Source organism: Notolabrus celidotus, chromosome 11, assembly GCF_009762535.1.
Source record: "Notolabrus celidotus isolate fNotCel1 chromosome 11, fNotCel1.pri, whole genome shotgun sequence".
NCBI lineage: Eukaryota > Metazoa > Chordata > Actinopteri > Labriformes > Labridae > Notolabrus > Notolabrus celidotus.
Window position 1 is genome coordinate 10,810,981 of NC_048282.1, and position 19,263 is coordinate 10,830,243.

The following is a 19,263-nucleotide window of genomic DNA, read 5'->3' on the forward strand; positions in this document are numbered from 1 at the left end:
ACTATGTACACTTCTATCTAAGGAATAGATAAAGTAAGTTATTGCACAATAAAAAATTGCACCAGGTTATTTAAAAACAAACATACACAGTATGAAGAACAGTGCGATTCAGATGGATACAGTAGTTATTTGTGAATGTGCCAAGTCACACAGTAACTTCCATGTAGTGTAATGAAAGATGAGCACAGCTGATTAACAGCACACAGCAGTGCTGGTGTTTAACAGTCTGATTGCAGATGGGATGAAGGACCTGCGGTAGCGTTCCATCCTGCAGGGTGGGAGTCTCAGTCTGCTGCTGAAGGAGCTGCTCAGGGACCCCAGAGTCTCATGCAGGGGGTGAGAGGGATTGTCCATGACGGATGTCAGCTTGGCTAACATCCTCCTCTCACCCACCTCCTCTATGGAGTCCAGAGGACAGCCCAGGACAGAACTGGCCCTCCTGACCAGTCTGTTAAGCCTTTTCCTGTCCCTGTCTGTGCTCCCTGCTCCCCAGCAGACCACTGCATAGAAGAAAGAGCTTATTGTTAGCTTATTTTATTTAACTTAAAGTCCAAACTCAACACTATTCATCTACAAAAGGACAAAAGCAGCAAAATCTACTGTTTAAAAGACTAATTCAGCAAATGTTTGACTTTTTCACTTGAAAATACAAATAAATGATTAATTCAGTGATCACTCTATCAGTAAAATATTTGGCATTTAATCTGCTTTGAATCATACATTGATGAATAGGTTACTTGTTGGAGCTCTATTGTTGTTTTAGGGGCTGTGTGCATCAACACAGTATTTTTGTGCAGGCAGTGCTCACGACCTCAATTTCAGAGCGCTTCTCACTATGATTGTTATGTAACAAAAGCAGTCCTGCGGCACTTCTGCTTCCCTAACTAGTGACCGTTGGGTCTGTTTTAAATGCTCTGTATGCTTCATACTTGATTTAATTCAGTGGCATTTTAACAAGAAACTGTAAAAACTATTGATGGAAGTCGTGTGTAATAACTTTTCTCAAAGTTGATATCAGAAGTCCAGCCCCTTCTTGATTCTGATTGGTCGGCGATCAAGAAGTGATGTTGATGAGCGTGGAAAAATGTAGTCTGTACATTTTTGCACAATTTAGCTGTACATATTTTCTCGTGTTATGATTATCAGTTGAGACTTCAGAAAAGATCTGGTAAAGGTCGTAAGTCCTGACGAGAGTCTGGTTTCCATTAATTGTGGAAAACTTGTAACTTTAATATTTTCGAAATGTATGAGCTTTAAATAACTCCCCCTTGATGCTGGCTTCTGGAGTCAGCCTCAAGTGGACACTTTATGAACTGCATTTTTAAAAGTATTTTTTTTTTATCTTGTATTTTTAAAGCCCCATATTGAATAATATTTTAAACCATAATAGGGTGAAAGTAGGCCTGATATCTTAAAGTGAGTCTCTGATTTTAAAGGATCCTGTTGATCTTAATCTAAATATTGGAGGCGAGTCTTTCCTGACAAGACAGGTTGAGAAAGACTCAGACTCAGTTCTGGTTGTTGACTTTCTTTCTACCCAATTTCTTACAATAACAAATCATTCCTCTTCTCCAGCCATTCCATCAGCTCCTCAAAACGTCATCTCCATCGTGAACGAGACCTCTCTGAGGCTGGAGTGGAGTCCCCCGCAGGAGGGTGGGGGTCGGGATGATGTTGTCTACAACATCATCTGTAAGAGCTGTGGGAGCGGGCGAGGGGGCTGCACCCGCTGTGGAGACAACGTGCAGTTCGTCCCCCGTCAGCTGGGACTGACCGACAACAGCGTCCACATCAGTGACCTCCTAGCTCACACTCAGTACACCTTTGAAATACAAGCAGTGAACGGAGTATCTGATCAGAGTCCGTACTCTCCACAGTACACGTCCGTCAACATCACGACCAACCAGGCTGGTAAGGCTAATCATACGCTGTGTGTGACAGAGAGAGGGGGATTCTGTCAATTTAAACCTGCTCCAACTTTCTCTTGTTCTGTTTTTAGTTCCATCAGCTGTATCCATCATCCACCAAGTGAGCAGAACCCCCAGCAGCATCACTCTGTCCTGGTCTCAGCCCGACCAGCCCAACGGAGTCATCCTGGACTACGAGCTGCAGTATTATGAGAAGGTATGTGAGCTCTGATGATGAAGATGAAAGTCTCTTTCGTGTGACTGAAGACTTTCAGGACTTACCTCTGATTTCTTCATCTGAAGCCTGAAAGGTAACTGGGCTTGGTTTAAGTTATTGATGATGTTTCAGCTCTCTGAAATGACTGGTGAATGGGGCTTCAAATAAAAGCCTCCGTGAGTCGTACATATCCACACCTTTTTCAAACCAGCAAACTGAATGCTTCAAATTCTTTGCACTGAATTTTGACCATGGTAGCTATGTGATATTTGGAAGACACCTGAGTCACCCTCAAGAACTTTAACCAAGTCCACAGTTGCATTTTGCATCAGGATTGGGATTATCATGACCTGTATGACCTTCACAGACAGCGTTTTTTTTCTCACCTCTGATGTCTGTTGATGTGTTACAGAACCAAGCAGAGTGGAACTCATCCCTCACAAGGAGTCAAACCAACACTGCAGTCATCCGAGGCCTGAAGCCCGGAACGATCTACGTCTTCCAGGTTCGTGCTCGGACTGTCGCTGGATTCGGACGCTTCAGTGGGAAAATGTACTTCCAAACCATGACCGAAGGTAGGTGTTAAAACACACACCTGCTGTGCTTCCAAACACAAAATAATTCCCTGATCTGATCTGATTTGAACATTGGTCTCTATTTTGTATCCTGTCACCTGCAGAGGAATATAACTCCAGTATCCAGGAGAAGCTCCCGCTCATTATTGGTTCAGCTGCTGCAGGAGTCGTCTTCATCATTGCTATCACTGTCTTCATCATCGTTTGTCGCAGGTGAGCTAGTTAACAATCAACAATGGTGGCAAGGACAAACTTCCTTTAACAGGCAGACACATCCAGCAGAACCAGACTTATGTTAGACACACATCAGCTGAGACCGTTTTGGAGAGAGCGATAGAGGAGATGAAGAGAGAGAGAGAGAGAGATGATAGTGGAGAGATTGATAGTTGTAGTTTTAACAGCTGGAGTCTGGCACGTCCACAGCGTGAGTGTTTACCTTGTTTGGTTTGATGTGATAGTTTCTTTTCTATATTTCAGCAAATTTGTAAATTAGGAAACCGCAAAGATCGTTGAGGCTTCAAAAAGCTTTGCAAGCATGAGGATGTTTGTAGTTGCAATTAAGTATTAAAGGTTGGAGAAACCAAGCAGCAACTTCATGTGATGAAAATTGGAGCCACTGCAGAAGATGAAAAAGCTGCAGTTCCTTGAGTGACCACTAGAGGGTAGCTCCAAAAGCCCAGAAAGGCACATTAGCACCCATATATAAATGCTGTCTTTACTAGTACATCCCTTACAGTTGTTAAATGGTTAAGATTTATGCATCCATACAAATAAGAGATGTGGTTGATTTAACAGACAGGTGGGCGTGTTGTAGCTGTTCACAAGGAGGCTTAAGGCCCGCCCCTTTGCCTGTTTCTTGGTTAATGAAAGTTAGTATTTCCAACGTGGTGGCACCATCATTTGGCTTAAAAAGGCCTCTCCAGACCATTGTGTGACATCACTAAAACGGCATCCGTGTTTTATTTCCAGCTGCTGTTTTTCTGTTGTTGTCTCTAAAAGTGAAACACTTTATTGAGAGAGCTGACGTCTTAGCACTGATTTCCCTTGTAGAGTTTCTGAGGTGAGCATGCCAGCAGCTCAAAACAGGATGACTGAATGTGGGGCCAGAGTTAGCTAATGATAATTAAAGTCTGTGTCTGATGTGTGGAGATGATGCATCATTCATCAATCTTGCCACATGAGGAAAGTGGACTTTGTTTAGTTTTAAAGCCACAGAAATATCACAGAATGTACTTTAGCACAAATCCCAAATATTGAGTGGTGTAGTCATGACACTGAGTCACTTAAGAAATCCAGAAGACTTTAAAGCAACACAAGGGGCTGAGAGTACAATGAGAAGAGGAGTCATTCTTTCAAATGTGGTGTGTTCGTGAACTTCACACAGAACAGGCAGAGAAAATGAAAAGCAATGCATGGAATAGTAAAATACAAGTTAAAACAATCAGAAATGTAAGAATGAAACTCATTTAAATCAGTAAAAGTTTAATAAATACCAAATAAATACCAGATAAATAAAAAAAGGTTGAAAACAGTGATTACAATGTAGAACAGTTCCTACAAATTAGAAAAACAGAGGGCATTTATATTGTCAAAACACAGAGAGGTTAAAACATGATCCCTCACAACTCAATTTGTGGTTTGAGAAGGTAAAAGATAACATACTTTGTGAGACTGCAGAGGGATGTGTTTGTTTGAAGGTGGTTTGTTTATTGTTATATTATATTTTAGGAAACTATATAGCTACAAATACAGTAAATATGTATAAATGACTGGATAATTGCCTTATCCAAAATAAAAACTGAGTAAACAAATTGATAAATTAAAAAAAACAGAGCGAGAGAGAAAGCTCCCGGTCTGATGTCCAAAGGCAGTGAGCTCCAGAGTTTTGGGGCATAAAAACAGAACACTCTCTGGCCTGTGTTTGTGTGGCACACATGAGGAACATAAAAAAAAATGGAGAACACTTAAAAGCTTTTAGTAACTAGATAGACAGGTAGATAGAGAGACATTTGTTGTTATTGCAACAAGTACAACTAACAATTTTTTAGTGCAAAAAATTGCATTAATAAATAACACAATATGTAAAAGTGCAACATGTAACATGTAAGCATACAGACATACGCACAAAAACAGGAAGACGTATTGTACACTGGTTCTTACGTGCTCATTAGAAATATTTTGAATGTGTGTTCGGGATTTAATGACCCTGTAGCGGCGAGCAAAGGGGAACAGTTCAAACAGATAATGTCCAAATTGGATGTGTGATTGAGGATTCTGGCAGCGAGATGTGTGAATGTCCTCCAGGGAGAGCAGAGGGCAGCCTGTGATTCTTTGGGCTACAGAGACAATCCTCTGGATAGCTATTTATTCCCAGAGGAGCACTCATTAAGAAACCCAACAACAATAAAGCACAGCATCACACACAGCAAGGTCAGAATTGTGCATGAGAACAAATTACCCGTGTTTTCAGAGCTTAATGGTCTTCATCAGGAGATTGAGGCTCTTTCTGTTTCTGTGTTTCTTAGCAGCAGAAGGAGCTCAGACAGGACAGAGTCAGAGTACACGGACAAACTGCAGCAGCACTACACCAGTGGTCACAGTAAGTATTGTTTACTCTGCATGTTTTGCTCTGATGATGTTTGCTCTGTAGGATCTCTTTCCTCTGTGTTTTTTATGTTTGAGATTTTTTGGGTGTAGCCGTTGCTGTCTCTTCTGTCTCTCTGTTGAAGTGTCCCCAGGGATGAAGATCTACATCGACCCCTTCACGTATGAAGACCCAAATGAAGCGGTCCGAGAGTTTGCAAAGGAGATCGACATCTCTTGTGTCAAGATCGAACAAGTCATCGGCGCAGGTAAAGGAAAACTTCAAGATAATGGACATGATTGTCAATATCAAAGAGGGCAGAGAGATTTTTTTAACCCAGGGACTTAATCTGGAGCTTTTCATCTGAGAGTAAAAAGTGCAGCAGCATGATCCTGAATTAGTATCTAAGAATAAAGCTCCTGATATTATTTTTTAAGCTGTTTTTAGTCTAAAGCAAATATTTCATGCAGCACTGATTTATACAAAGTCAATGCAGAGACCGGAGACCAGCTTTCGTGACACGAATCATGTGGTGGAATCATGTGAATACATGCAAAAGCAGCACTTAATTTTTAATTTTGCATGTGTTCTATCATGCATGACCCCTATCTCATGCTCTACATGGACATGTACATTTTTGTGAAATGAGAATTATTGATGCAAAGTTCAGATTATCCAGATGTGCTGAAGCAAATTCAAAATAATGCTGATGCATGTCACACTTTTTATAAATTAACGTCACGGTGTATCTGATGACTGCGAAGAGTTCTCGCACTAAAACAGTAAAATCTGTTGATCTGGTTCAGACTGTCGGAGTAAGAAAGGTTTCAGTGTTTATATGACTGATGGTGTGGAGTTTAAAAGTTTGAGAGGTTTGAAAGAGTTACCCCAAAAAGATGTCATGCCACGTCACTCTAGGGAACGTTATGTTGTGTCGTGTCGTGTCATGTAGTGTCATGTAGTGTCATGTAGTGTCATATCGTGTCGTGTTGCATCATGTCAAGTCAAGTCATTGTGATGCCTGGTTGTTTGGATCATGTCATTGTGTTGCATCATGTCAAGTCACGTTATTCTGCCTATTGTGGTCACTTCTTGTCACCTCATGTCACCTAACATCCCCTCCCGTGACATAATGTCACATAACGTCACATAACATCACATAACGTCACATAGCGTCATGTCACATCACATAACATCACATAACGTCACATACCGTCACATACCGTCACATACCGTCACATAACGTCACATACCGTCACATAACGTCACATAACGTCACATAACGTCACATAACGTCACATAACGTCACATAGCATCACATAGCGTCATGTCACATAGCGTCATGTCACATAGCGCCATATCACCTAACATCCAGTCATATAACGTCATGTCATTGCTTTGCGTCATGTAGCGTCTTCTCAAAACATGTCGTTCTGCCTAATGTCACGTCACTTCAAGTCACATCATGGCAAGTCAACTCAATACATGTCAAGTCATGTCATGTCAAGTCACATCAAGTCAAGTCACATCAAGTCACGTCACATCAAGTCACGTCACATCAAGTCACGTCACATCAAATCACGTGAAATCGCGTTGAGACACGTCAAGTCACATCACGTCATGTCACTTCCAGTAATGTCACTTCCAGTAATGTCACTTCCAGTGATGTTACACCAAGTCACGTCACGTCACTGAAAATGTCACGTCACGTCAAGTCACATCAAGTCACATCTTGTCACATCACTTCTTTATTGAGGTAAATCTTTAAAAACTACAACACCTTGAGTCACATGATCACTGACACCTACAACACTGTCAGTATAAAAGGTGTCACCCTGAGTTTGCAAACCTCAACTGCTAATGCATCAACTCAGTTCTATTTAGTATCAACTAAAGACTTGCACAGATCCAAAAGGATATATCTGAGTTTTTTTTATGTCTCTTAAATGGCAAATATGTGTTGATAACCAATAAAAGATATATGATTATCTTCAAAATGTCATTCACCTTTCACCGCTCCTGTGTTCACATCAGGAGAGTTTGGAGAGGTGTGCAGTGGAAACCTGCGGCAGCCCGGGAAGAGAGAGATCCTGGTGGCCATCAAGACTCTGAAAGCGGGCTACACTGAACGCCAGAGGCGGGACTTCCTGAGTGAGGCATCCATCATGGGTCAGTTCGACCACCCCAACATTATCCACCTGGAGGGCGTGGTGACGAAGAGCAGCCCTGTAATGATCATCACCGAGTTCATGGAGAACGGATCGCTGGACTCCTTCCTCAGGGTAACAGAGACACACACATGAATCAGTGTTCCCTTTCAGGTCAAAAACAAACTTTAACTTGCTGTTTCTTTCCATCTCAAAGCAAAATGACGGGCAGTTCACCGTGATCCAGCTGGTAGGGATGCTGCGTGGCATAGCAGCAGGTATAAAGTACCTTTGTGACATGAACTATGTGCATCGGGACCTGGCAGCCAGGAACATCCTGGTCAACAGCAACCTGGTGTGCAAAGTGTCAGACTTCGGTCTGTCACGCTTCCTGGAGGAGGACACTTCAGACCCCACATACACCAGCGCTCTGGTGAGTCCTGACTCCAGACCACAGGGACTAAAGTCTCTCACACAACCTTTAATTTAAGAAATCTGCGAAAAGTCTGTAGAAGTTTTCAGAAAGTTGATCTTTAAAAAGAGTTGCAGGAGTAAGAGAGGGAACTTTACTGCACAATTGTTGGTCTCTACACAGGGAGGGAAGATCCCCATCCGGTGGACGGCTCCAGAGGCCATCCAGTACAGGAAGTTCACCTCCTCCAGTGACTGCTGGAGCTACGGGATCGTCATGTGGGAGGTGATGTCGTACGGAGAGCGGCCATATTGGGACATGAGCAACCAAGATGTGAGTGCAATCCTGCAGAACTGTCTGAATGTGCACCTTATGAGCATGCATTCATTATAATATGCTCCTGGAGGCAAATTTTAAACCTGTATTTACCTTTATAAGATAGGACTGCTGAACAGAGACAGGAAATGTGGGGAGTAGAGAGTGGGGGAAGACATGCAACTGTTACAGATGTAGGTAGTCTGTGACCTCCAGGGCTCCTAACAAGCCCATCATTGAGAGCATGTGCCCTCATTGAACCCAGCTTGAGCTCATAAGCCTGGCTACTCAATAAAAGGAGCTCCTTTCCCTCAGTTGGGTGTGTTCAACAAAGAAGACAACACCTTCAGTTGTTTCTGCTGGGTTTTGTTTGAAGCGTGTGTTGTGAGAGAGTTTGTATGTTTGTGGAGGTATTGTGGATGTATTGTGGAGGGAGGGTGGCAATTAAAAAGAGGATTGATCTCTCAGGAGAGTTTTTTGCAGATTACAGTTGGTTTAGGCCATTTCCCTAGTTTGTCTACTCTCTGTAGTGGAACTAGTGGGTGGCTGTGGAGCTTTACACCTCCACTCCACCTTTTAGACCCCAAAGGCCTTGAATTTATTTGTATTTGAGGGTTTTAAGTTTCTTTTTGTAAGTGTCCCTGTCCATGACCTCTGACCTTCATGTCATGCGGCTTGCAGACACGTAACACAGCAAAGACCTCTAGGCTAACTGATGCCCCAAATCAGGAGTTTCTTGATGATTCTTCAGCAAAACTTTTTTTTGCAATCAAATTGATTAATCCAAAGTTAGAGTATGTGTAGTTTAGGGTGATAGCACACCAGGCTGTGAGAGATGAGCCATCAGGATATGCAGATTTCATATTTTCTTTAGGGGCAGGGAGTTGTTGGTCAATAAAATTGTCTTTGCCTGAAAAAAGGTTTTCATGGGTTTGTGCAGAGCTGAAACTTTAAGATGTTAAAAGAACGAATGTTTGTCTCTCCAGTCTTAGAGTAGTCATAGGGTAGGGTAGACACAAATCTCAATCTGAATAACAAAGAGAAGCACATTTTCCAACATTTAGAGGAGGCAATTGATGCTTTTCATGATATTTGGGGGGAGGGATTAAGGGATTGTGGTGATGGTTAGTTATTGATTTTATGTATTTATTTATTTTAATTTTACTTGAGTCTCTTATTTTTTATGTTTTCTTTAACCATTAACCTCCACTGCCAGAGAACAATCACAAACCACGCATCATCAAACATAAACACCCACACACTTATCAAAATGTTCGGAAATTGGAAAACTGTGCCTGTCACCAGTGTAGTTGACGTTCTATGTCATTTTGTTTGTGTCTTTGTTGGTCTTGCAAATCAATTTTTAATTAATAAGTAAATAAAAAATAATGCTGCAGTGCAAAATGTTCATATTTAACACGAACATAGTCTCAAATTTTAAACAAAAATATTATTTGTAAGAAGGTAAAGTTTATTTGTAGAGCACCTTTTTAATGAGCAGAGGTCATAAAGTGCTTCACAATATAAAGGTAAGAGGCAAAACAGAGATTGCAAAAACACATTAAATACAGGCAAATTACATAAAAGCAGACAGATTTAAAAAAGGCATGAAGGAGATGTTTCCAAAGTTTAGGTGAAACAACTTTTCAGATTCATCCTCTAGTTTGGAGTTTTGTTTGAGGCACAAGCTGTAGACGCTGTACAGAGGACCTCAGAGTCTCGCTGCAGTTACAAGCCTTCAACTGCAGCTTAACCATGCAACACTCTGAGTACAATGACAAGTTTTAAACCAGTTGGACGCCTGTGTTTTTTTCAGTTATCCCCAGGTTTTTAAGCTCAGGCATAAGACTGCTCCAAACACCAGGTTTCTTTATTTTTTCTTCAACTAGCTGCAGATTTCTGTCATCTAATCTATGCACTGCAACCCAGAACATCTAGGGAAACATGCTGACAGCTCTGCTTTCAAAGATTTAAGTTTTGAGTTTGCAGTGTTCGAACACTGCTTAGATGTGATGCTGTTGGCCCCTGGCAGGCCTCCACAAAGAAAAAAGTGTGCTTTTCAGGAGCTTTAGAAAGCCTTGCGGGGACAAGAGCGAAAACAGCGTGTTGCAGACAAAAGCTGAAGTAGGAAGCAGCATTCATGGCTAGAATAAGAAACATTTTTTACTGTGTACTGTTAAATTACTCCAGTGGGATCTGAGAATGCAATGAAAGTGCTGGAAATGTGCAAACTCTGGTTTCATGTTGTTTCTGTTGAGGTTTCAACTGTCTCTTGTTATCTGTTTTATGCATCTCTGCATTTTAAAAGGTTCTCTCCAGGTTCTGAGCATTAAACCGGTTTATCTCATGCAGGTTATAAATGCCATAGAGCAGGACTACAGGTTGCCGCCCCCAATGGATTGTCCCAGCGCACTGCATCAGCTGATGTTGGACTGCTGGCAGAAAGACCGCAACAACCGGCCGAAATTCAGCCAGATCGTCAGCACCCTGGACAAGATGATCCGCAACCCCAACACCCTCAAGGCCATGACACCGCTGTCCTCGAGGTACAGCATCAGGACATGGATCACCTCAAACCCTGCAGATATCATCTCACACACAAGCTGACATGTTCTTCTTTTGTCCTCTTTCTGTCCATCAGTGTCCACTTACCTTTGCTGGATCGCAGCACCCCAGACTTCTCTTCGTTCACCACGGTGGACGAGTGGCTGGAGGCCATCAAGATGGGGCAGTACAAGGAGAACTTTGCCAACGAAGGCTTCACCAGCTTTGACGTGGTGTCTCAAATGACCATGGAGTACGTTAGACTGTTTATTTAAACACAAGCTCTAAGGAACAGAAGAAAGACAACATTATACTGATCTTTATGGTCTTTGTTAAGTAGTTTAATTTAACATAAGATTGCAAAATAACATTACTGACGTCACTTAAGGATAAAACTATTATCACACAGTAACTATAAGTCAAATGAAGATCAAATATTTTCCCCACATGGAGAAACATGGAGATGGGTTTTGAAGTTGTCAGCTCTGATTAGAGACTTAAAGCAGTTTTATCTCCAATATGAACATGTTGTTGCCTTGTTGCTAAACTTCCATGACAACACAGAAAATGTACTTAATTATTGTTATTTACTAACCTTTAACTAACCAGGAGAAACTCACTGAGATGAAAAATCTGTCCTCCAAGTTTCCAATAAATCAAGAGCAGCCCCACATACAAACATTATACAAGAGCTGATTATATTATACGGTTTTGAGCCCTTATAGCCTCCTGCCCTCAATCACTTACCATGTTACGTCAAGGAAGCGTGCTTATTCAAGACATCACAGAAGTCCCAAACAGCTAGAGACTAGTCTCTTTTGGACTCGAAAGAAAGGCAGGATTTGATCCTGAAATGAAAACCCAGTTTCAGTTTTAATCTTCACACCAGCTGCTGAATACGAGGCGTAAGAGAGAGACACCTTGATAAAATCCAAGATATCTGCAGTGAGACGCTGAAATCTGTGCTCACTGAGAAGTAGAGATTGAAGAGAGATTGGACGGCTTGGATTTAGCATTTTAAAATGGCATGAATTTTGTTTTGTAAGCATTTAAAACAATCTTTAAATTGTAAAGTACATCACAGTGTCGTCAGCATAAAGATGAACATTTGCATTAGAGACATTTTGATTGATTATATGAAGAGGGAAAAGTAGAGGTCCAAGAAGAGACCCCTGAGGCTTGCCTCAAGTGAGCAGGAAGTGTGTAACGTTCTGCTTGCAAACTTTGAGTCCTTGGATTCAAGCATCCACGTGGGGACGTCTTGAATCCATCTTTGCTTTTGTTGTAAATTTCTCTGGAACTGACGGATGGTTTTCTCTTCAGAGACATCCTCAGAGTGGGCGTGACACTGGCCGGCCACCAGAAGAAGATCCTCAACAGCATCCAGTCGATGAGGGCCCAAATGAACCAGATCACTTCAGTGGAGGTGTGACACCAGGGGCACACACCAGCTCTGTTTACTGTCGGGAGAACAAGGAGCCATTATCCCTGCCTCCTCTTCCTTGAGCGTCTGAAGAGGGCCAAAGACCTTCGCACAGACTCAGACTTCAGACCTCAGCTGTTCCGTCCCTCCCTGAAAACTCTCTCCAGGTTCCATCAGTCTGCAGCACAGCACAGGTGTTTGGTTGATCTCTTAAAGCTGCTGTTTGTCCAGGTAACAGTCGTGAACCCAGGCCTCAAACTGCTGGGTTGTGCATCTTTAGCCAAACACATTTTGTTTTAAATTATGACACCATAATTAGTTTTACGACCATCTAGCTTAAACATTACGTGATTGAGACGCTTTCTACATTGTTTTCTGTAAATGCAAGCTTCATCATTAGCTTAAAGCTTGCAGTAACCATTGTTATTCTCATTGCTTTCTGAAGCCAGCTCTTGCTGCTGGAACGACATGTGGGTGTCAGTCTTCTAAAAATTTGACCGGGAGGCAACAGGGCACCGAGCTGGGGCTTTGGTTGTTTATACCAGAAAGAGAAGATGTACTTTATTGACAGCCAAATGGAGTCACGCAACATACAGATTCAACTTAACACAAGATATATCACAGAAAAAGTCTGATTGTATACCGATGACAATACAACACGAAACATCAGATTCAAAACAATACTATACAACTCAACTTATTACGGCACAACATGAAAAGACATGATATGTAATGAAACGATAACACGATTTGACATGGCGCGACATGTAACAACATGAAACTCAACTTGACTTGGTATGGTAAGACACGAAAAGGATACGAGACGAAACATAATGGTACCGTACGATATGAAATGACAGCGCAACATGGCATGACATGACAAAATATGAGAAGACACTAAAACTAAACAAAACAATAGGATACAACTTGACTTGGCACAGCACAAAAGGATAAGACACAACACAGTACGGTACAATACGATGCTACACGAAACAATACAATACGTCACACTTCATTTTCCCATGTAGGACATTTTTCTTACACTCAGGTAGGTACTGCTCTATTTCAGTTCCCTGCACAGTCATATTAATAAATGAATACAATAAATACAAACAACCATCCTACTGTCAACAGAGAATAACGCATCAATATACAACACCACAAAGGCAACAGGAAACAGCAGCCTGAAACCTGGCTGCAGTAGTGTGTGCTCTCTCCTCCGGGTTGCAAACTGAGGCGGTTCTGCAGGTGGACACAACAGTAAGAGCCAACATTTACGAGCACCTGATTTGTCTTTGGTTTATAGAAAGTTAAAGATCATGCACTCTTCCAAGAAAAGCAAAGTGTACACTGCTGAGGTTACAGCACATTGATTCTCCAGCTGAGCTTAGTTTGACTCCGGTTAACTTTCATAACTGTGCCTGAGACGCTGGTTTCGTTGGGTTTTGCTCACTGTGATTATTGACCACTAGACCGGAATGACACGTAGAGATTTGCCCTTTAAAAGGGCCTTTTTTTAAAGGTCACCACGTTCTTCAATGCCTGTGCTGTCAGAAGCTGCAGATGCTGATTTGATGGTGAATGGACATCTGGGACAAATCAAAGATCCAAGTTGCTCCTATCCTTTCAAAATGGCCTCCTTAATGAACCCTGGGCGAGCTGGTCATCGGAAAGGTATTTTTTACATACACGTCTTCTTGCCAACAAAATGACATTTGAACCCTCTACACACTCCAGCCACCTGAAATGGACCGTATGTAAATGTTGATTGGACCATATACTGTATGTCTCACTGTGACCTCACCGTCCTTTTTACTGTGAAGCTGTGTAGAGTTACTGTAAAGTTCAGGTTAGGAAACAATACATTACAGTCAAAGCTGTCTCAGTGCTGCTACTTTACAAGATGTTTTACATGCAGAGGACTCAGTGTAAGCGTTTAAACACAGTCAACATGTTGTACATATCAGTATACTCTGCTTTGTTTTGGCTTTCAAACCAACAACAGCTGTTTCATACAGTCTGTTAACCACTCACTGATAACGTGCAATCTGTTTTAGTTCAGTTATCTGTGTTGATTTATTAAGACATTATTGAACAGTGCCCAGTGTTGTCTCAAAATCCCTCTCAGCTACCTGTCTGATAAAAGCTCAGCAATTGTTGTGCAGAAGCATTCACTGAATCACACTGGATGTGCACTTCACCCTTTGACTCTATAATGATGGACAACATGTCTCCACATCCTCCCGTTTGGTGAATGTTGCACGTCAACGTTGACATCCTCCGCAGAAAGTTGAGTCTAAATTTCAGGGGGTTATTTGTGCACTTTTCAGCCACGCAGAAGTGTTTTCCTTTTGTATGAAAGTTTCTCGTGAGTTGCACTCTGCAACATTTTGCCAACCTAGCTACCAGCACAAGCAGGATTCTAAATGTTTGTAAAGTTACTCCCAAAATAAGTAGATTGTTAATAAACATAGTCAGTATTTCTTCACTCTGACTGTATTAAAGGCCAAATAATGTATGTGAAATCTAATCATGGAGAGGAAATATTTGCAGTATTTGTACCGCTGAAATGCAGAAAGTTTGAGAGCTCTTGACAAAGTGTGGTGCGGTGCTAAAAATGCATGATCAATGAATGCATCTTAATTTCTGAACAGAGACAGAGCCCATGGATCCAGCCGGTGTTAAAGCTCGAGCTTCTGTTTGAAGAAGTTGTTAAAAAGGGCAACAAGTCCTCCTCACAGATTAGCCTCGGTGTTGTTTGTTAGCCTCTTAAACCATTTCAAACCAGTCTTACATCCATGCCACTGTCTGCAGCGGTGCAAGAGTTTGATTCGATTAAGTCAGCTGAAAATGTGTTGTTATGCATGGTCTTTTGCATCTTAACAGTGTTTTTCTACTTCTACATTTGGTTTTGGCAAGCAGGATCACCATATGTTTAAAAGTGATGTATTAGAGCTGTAAACATGGCTGCATCATGCTTTAACACATGCAATTCATCTTATAAGAGCTGTCTTCACATGCATCAACCCTTAAAAGAATCCAGCCTGGAGTATTCCAGGCGCCTTCAGACATCACTAAGTCAGAATTTTAAAGGGAACTTTACAGAAATGCTGTCGCTTTATAAAAATGTGAATTTTGATAAAAGTTTTATAAACTTTATGCAGTTATGTTAATGATTTGTTTATCACAGTTACAGAGACGTGAATTGTCACCATGTTTTTTGTGACATTTGTGTGTTTTTAGATTTGACAGGTTGAACCTCTTTCTTTGACTCCACCAGCACAACGCACAAGTTTACCCCATAGACTGTTTGAAACATGGACATAGTCTCAGTTATGTCACCCGTTGGTTTCTGAGGAGGTGTTATGAAGCCCAAAGATGGTTCCAACTAACTTCAGACTAAATCTAAAAATCAGCACAGCTGGAGATGACACCTACACCTACAGTTCACCCACCTGTCGGCTCCCAACTATAACACATAGGTAATGAGCTGCAGGGGAGCAAACCTGTTTTTGTTCCAAGCTATTTAATTCTGATGTAAAAATTGGCTTTTAAAAGTGGTTCAAATTCCTCACCTGCAGGAGACTGCCTCTAGTGGACACTAATGGAACTTCAGCTTTATGCACTCATGCATTGGCTTCATTTTCAAGCAGAGGTTGCTGCTCAGTCTTTGTAAAAGTCCTTGATTCATTTAAGGTGCAACATCTGATTTCTTTCATTCTTTGGTTTGGTTTCTTGTGATGATTGGCTTGCTTTTACTATTTTTTTTGATACCACAACAAAAACACAACCTTTCTTTAATTAGTGTGAAGGTTTTATACATTCATGAACAGTTAAACATCGCTAGATGACCAGCTGAACACAGTCGGATTATTTGGTAGCATGATGTTATATTTTTGGTTTTTGAACTACCCTGCTGCTGCATGATTGAGTTTAAACACTCTCTCTCTCTGCGTACTGGACTGTAAGAGACAACATCTTCTCTACACTGTGACTGCTCTCTGTCAGCTTCTTGCAGTTTTTTATGAAAAGGTGCCTCCACATCTCTCATTCAGCACATCAGTCCTCTGACACAAACTCATAAATGTTCATTCAGATTTTTAAAACCAGTCTGCACTAAGATGTCATACTGTGTGTGGCATTGTCGTAACTATGGTCCTGAAAGTTTTAAAGCTGCACAAAGACACTGTACGCTGCTGTACATATGCATGGAGTGCACATGATAGTGTTTGACACTCTGGGTTCAGGCTTCAAATTCACTCCATATCGCTGCTTTGTAACAACCCTGAGTTAAGCTTTCCTTTGTTTTTTAAAGGTAAATGTAGTCTCTTTAAATGGCTTTAAAAACAGAGCACAGCTTCAAATAATGTCTCACAAAATGTCTTGTGTAAAATCACTCCTCTTACTCAAATTCTGTTTGAAAAGACGAAGTTTAATACTTTTAAAAATAAGTTGAAACACTGAAAAAATGTAAACTCCAATATTCAATCAATCAAGCTTTATTAATTTATAGAGCACTGGAAATCAAATATTTAATGACTAAACATAAAACAGAAATGGATTTAGAAGTAGAGACTAATGCACAACAATTACAATAAAATGTATGTAAATAAACAACAAAGGAAAATAGCTCAGAAATAAGGAAATAAAAGATAAAACATGACTAGTTAAGACAATAAAAAAGGTAAAGATAAGAGTCTGAGATAAATAAATGCAATACAAATTGGAATTTAAATAGTAAAAACTAAAGAGTTACATATAGATAAAACAATAGAATATAAAGTGACATTAAAATGATAAATAGGGTCTTTAATTTATTTTTAAAAGTCTCACTCTCTTCAGCTCCTCTCCTCTTGGTGACAGTATAAGAAAATTAGCAAAAAAAGCAGGGGCGGTATTTTGCATTTAGGAACAATATCTAAATGCTAAGTATAAAGTTGAACTTTTAGCATCAGTGCAAGGGATCTGAAGCGTTTAACTCTACATTTATCACGAAAATTTCAACTTTAATCCCAACAAAACTTAGAAAAATGCTTCCCTCTCTCTTCCCTCGTCTTTTCCTTACTACTCTGTTCACTTCAGAGCTATCCAGACAACAACTTAAATGTTTAAGTTTTTTTGGTTAGAAAAAAATTCTGAACTTAATGACCGTGTGAGTTTTAAACTGATCTACAACAAATCCACGTTCACGAAACCCCCTGCTGTCTCATATCTGTACATAAGGTCATTCACAAACACAGAGACCAGGAGTGACACCACTTTGATATTCCCCCTTTCTGTACAGTTTAAAGAGAACATTAAATTTAGTTTGTAATCATCTCAGTGTGTGTGCACTGTGCTCCGTCTGTATGCTGCCTGTGTCTGAGCTGCTCCGCTGCAGCTTTAGGACTCACGTTGAGCTGAAATGTTCCAGAGTCTGGAGGGAGGTTTTTTACTTTATAGGGATCACCACTGTGCACTGTGGAAAAATGCTCTCCTGTTAGTGTTGTAATTCTCATTTCTGCCACAAGAGGCGGACGTGCACCACAATCCAGGACTCAGCATGCATGTTGTCCTCAAACTGAGATTTAATTTATCCATGTGCTACAAACTAAAGGTGTCTAAACATTTCAGAACGTGTTTGTCCAGTCTTCGTTTTGCCATAAATGTATTAATGCAAGGTGAAAAACCTGAGAAGGAATCATGAATGCCTTTAGACCTATGGAGAACATGTGGCACAGCAGCCCCTTGTGGCGAGAACAGGAATTACAATAACAAACCTTTTTATTTCCAAGTGTCAAAGCTGGGTTTTTTTTCACAAGTTTCCTCCCAAAATGAACTCAATATGTTTAAATTATTTATATTAAATACTAAGCCAAATACTTAAACTACTAACAGTTGAAAGAAAACGTTTGAGATTAAATTTGGCAAATTGAGCACCCTGTTTCCACTTGCGTTTCAGGGCTTAAGTAGTTTATTGCTCTTTGTAGGAAACTGAGTTTTTAGTATCAAATAAATATTAAATTGTCCTTTCAGGACTCTTTGTAGAAATTTTAAAACGTCAAATGTTGTATCCTTGTGGTTTCAGTCAAAACATTTGCTTAGTTTTGAGTTTTTGCAGTGACAGAAACACTGAAAACAAACCGAAGTCTTCCACATCTTTGCAGTCATGTTGCAGCCTAAAGGTTTGTGTTTCTATGTTAAACTGCCTTTAAATCCCTCTGTTAATAAAAGTGAAAACCTTCTCCCAGAATCCAACATTTCAGCTCTCTGCTCCTGTTCCCTTTACTGCACAACCTCTCTCTTCAGTGGCCCTCACACGTGATAACAGGTTATATTTTCAAGGTACTTCCTGAACCCTTCTTTGGTCCAAAGCACACGGGACACGGGGGTCAGGGTCCGTCCTCACAGCCAAACACGCCTCTCTCCTCAGCCCGACCACTGTGATCTCACTCGCTCTTTCTTTTTTTCTATGGTTGAGTTTTTCTGTATAAATGTATATTTGATGGTATACTTGTGAATGATGTATCAATTTGAATTATTTGTAATACTGTTATTGTTTTATTTTGTACAAAACAAAAAATGAAAAGTAAAGAAGAAAACACGACAAACTCAGTTTTGTAGCAACTGTCTTCAATAAAAAAAACTAAACATGCAGTAAACGCAGCGTCTCATTCTTTGGTACTGGATCGTGCTGGGACGTCATTCGACACCTGCTCACCTGTGCTCACTGTTGATCATTTTATTACATTTTCCCACACTAAAAATGATATAATTTTCTAAACTATATTCTTTTGGTAAAAAAAAATCTGATAGGGTTTTTGACATTGTAATAAAAACTTTGGACACCAGAGGGAAGTCAAGTATCGCGTCATCTCTTCAGTTCAGGCAGGCCACAAAGTCAAGCTCGGCCCTCCCCTGCTTCCTCAGCTTGTGAACCCTCCTCCACTCCAGCTCCTCCTTACTGCTATGTCTGATTTTACCAGTGTCATATGTATCATCACTGATGCTTGCTCTGTTCTGTACCATGGAAGTCTTTGCTGCTGCTCTCCCTGCCTTTGCTTTCCATGTATATTAAAGAGAGGGAAGGTGTGCTCTCCCCACCTTTCTCCACGTAGGCACATGGAAGGGGAGGGAGTATTGCAAATAATTCACTTTTT

General features: G+C 40.8%; 1 protein-coding gene across 1 annotated transcript in view; it reads left to right on the forward strand.

Moving 5' to 3' along the window:
- Window positions 1-15,283, forward strand: part of ephb2a (eph receptor B2a) — a 63,448-nt gene extending 48,165 nt beyond the window's left edge. The window contains exons 6-17 of the mRNA XM_034696487.1: window positions 1,576-1,911; window positions 2,000-2,124; window positions 2,537-2,699; window positions 2,804-2,912; window positions 5,225-5,298; window positions 5,429-5,551; window positions 7,318-7,565; window positions 7,648-7,863; window positions 8,026-8,175; window positions 10,510-10,703; window positions 10,799-10,954; window positions 12,025-15,283. Coding sequence (XP_034552378.1) covers window positions 1,576-1,911; window positions 2,000-2,124; window positions 2,537-2,699; window positions 2,804-2,912; window positions 5,225-5,298; window positions 5,429-5,551; window positions 7,318-7,565; window positions 7,648-7,863; window positions 8,026-8,175; window positions 10,510-10,703; window positions 10,799-10,954; window positions 12,025-12,133 — 2,003 coding nt within the window. The 3' untranslated portion in view covers window positions 12,134-15,283. The remainder of the gene's footprint in view (window positions 1-1,575; window positions 1,912-1,999; window positions 2,125-2,536; window positions 2,700-2,803; window positions 2,913-5,224; window positions 5,299-5,428; window positions 5,552-7,317; window positions 7,566-7,647; window positions 7,864-8,025; window positions 8,176-10,509; window positions 10,704-10,798; window positions 10,955-12,024) is intronic.
- Window positions 15,284-19,263: the final 3,980 nt, after the last annotated feature.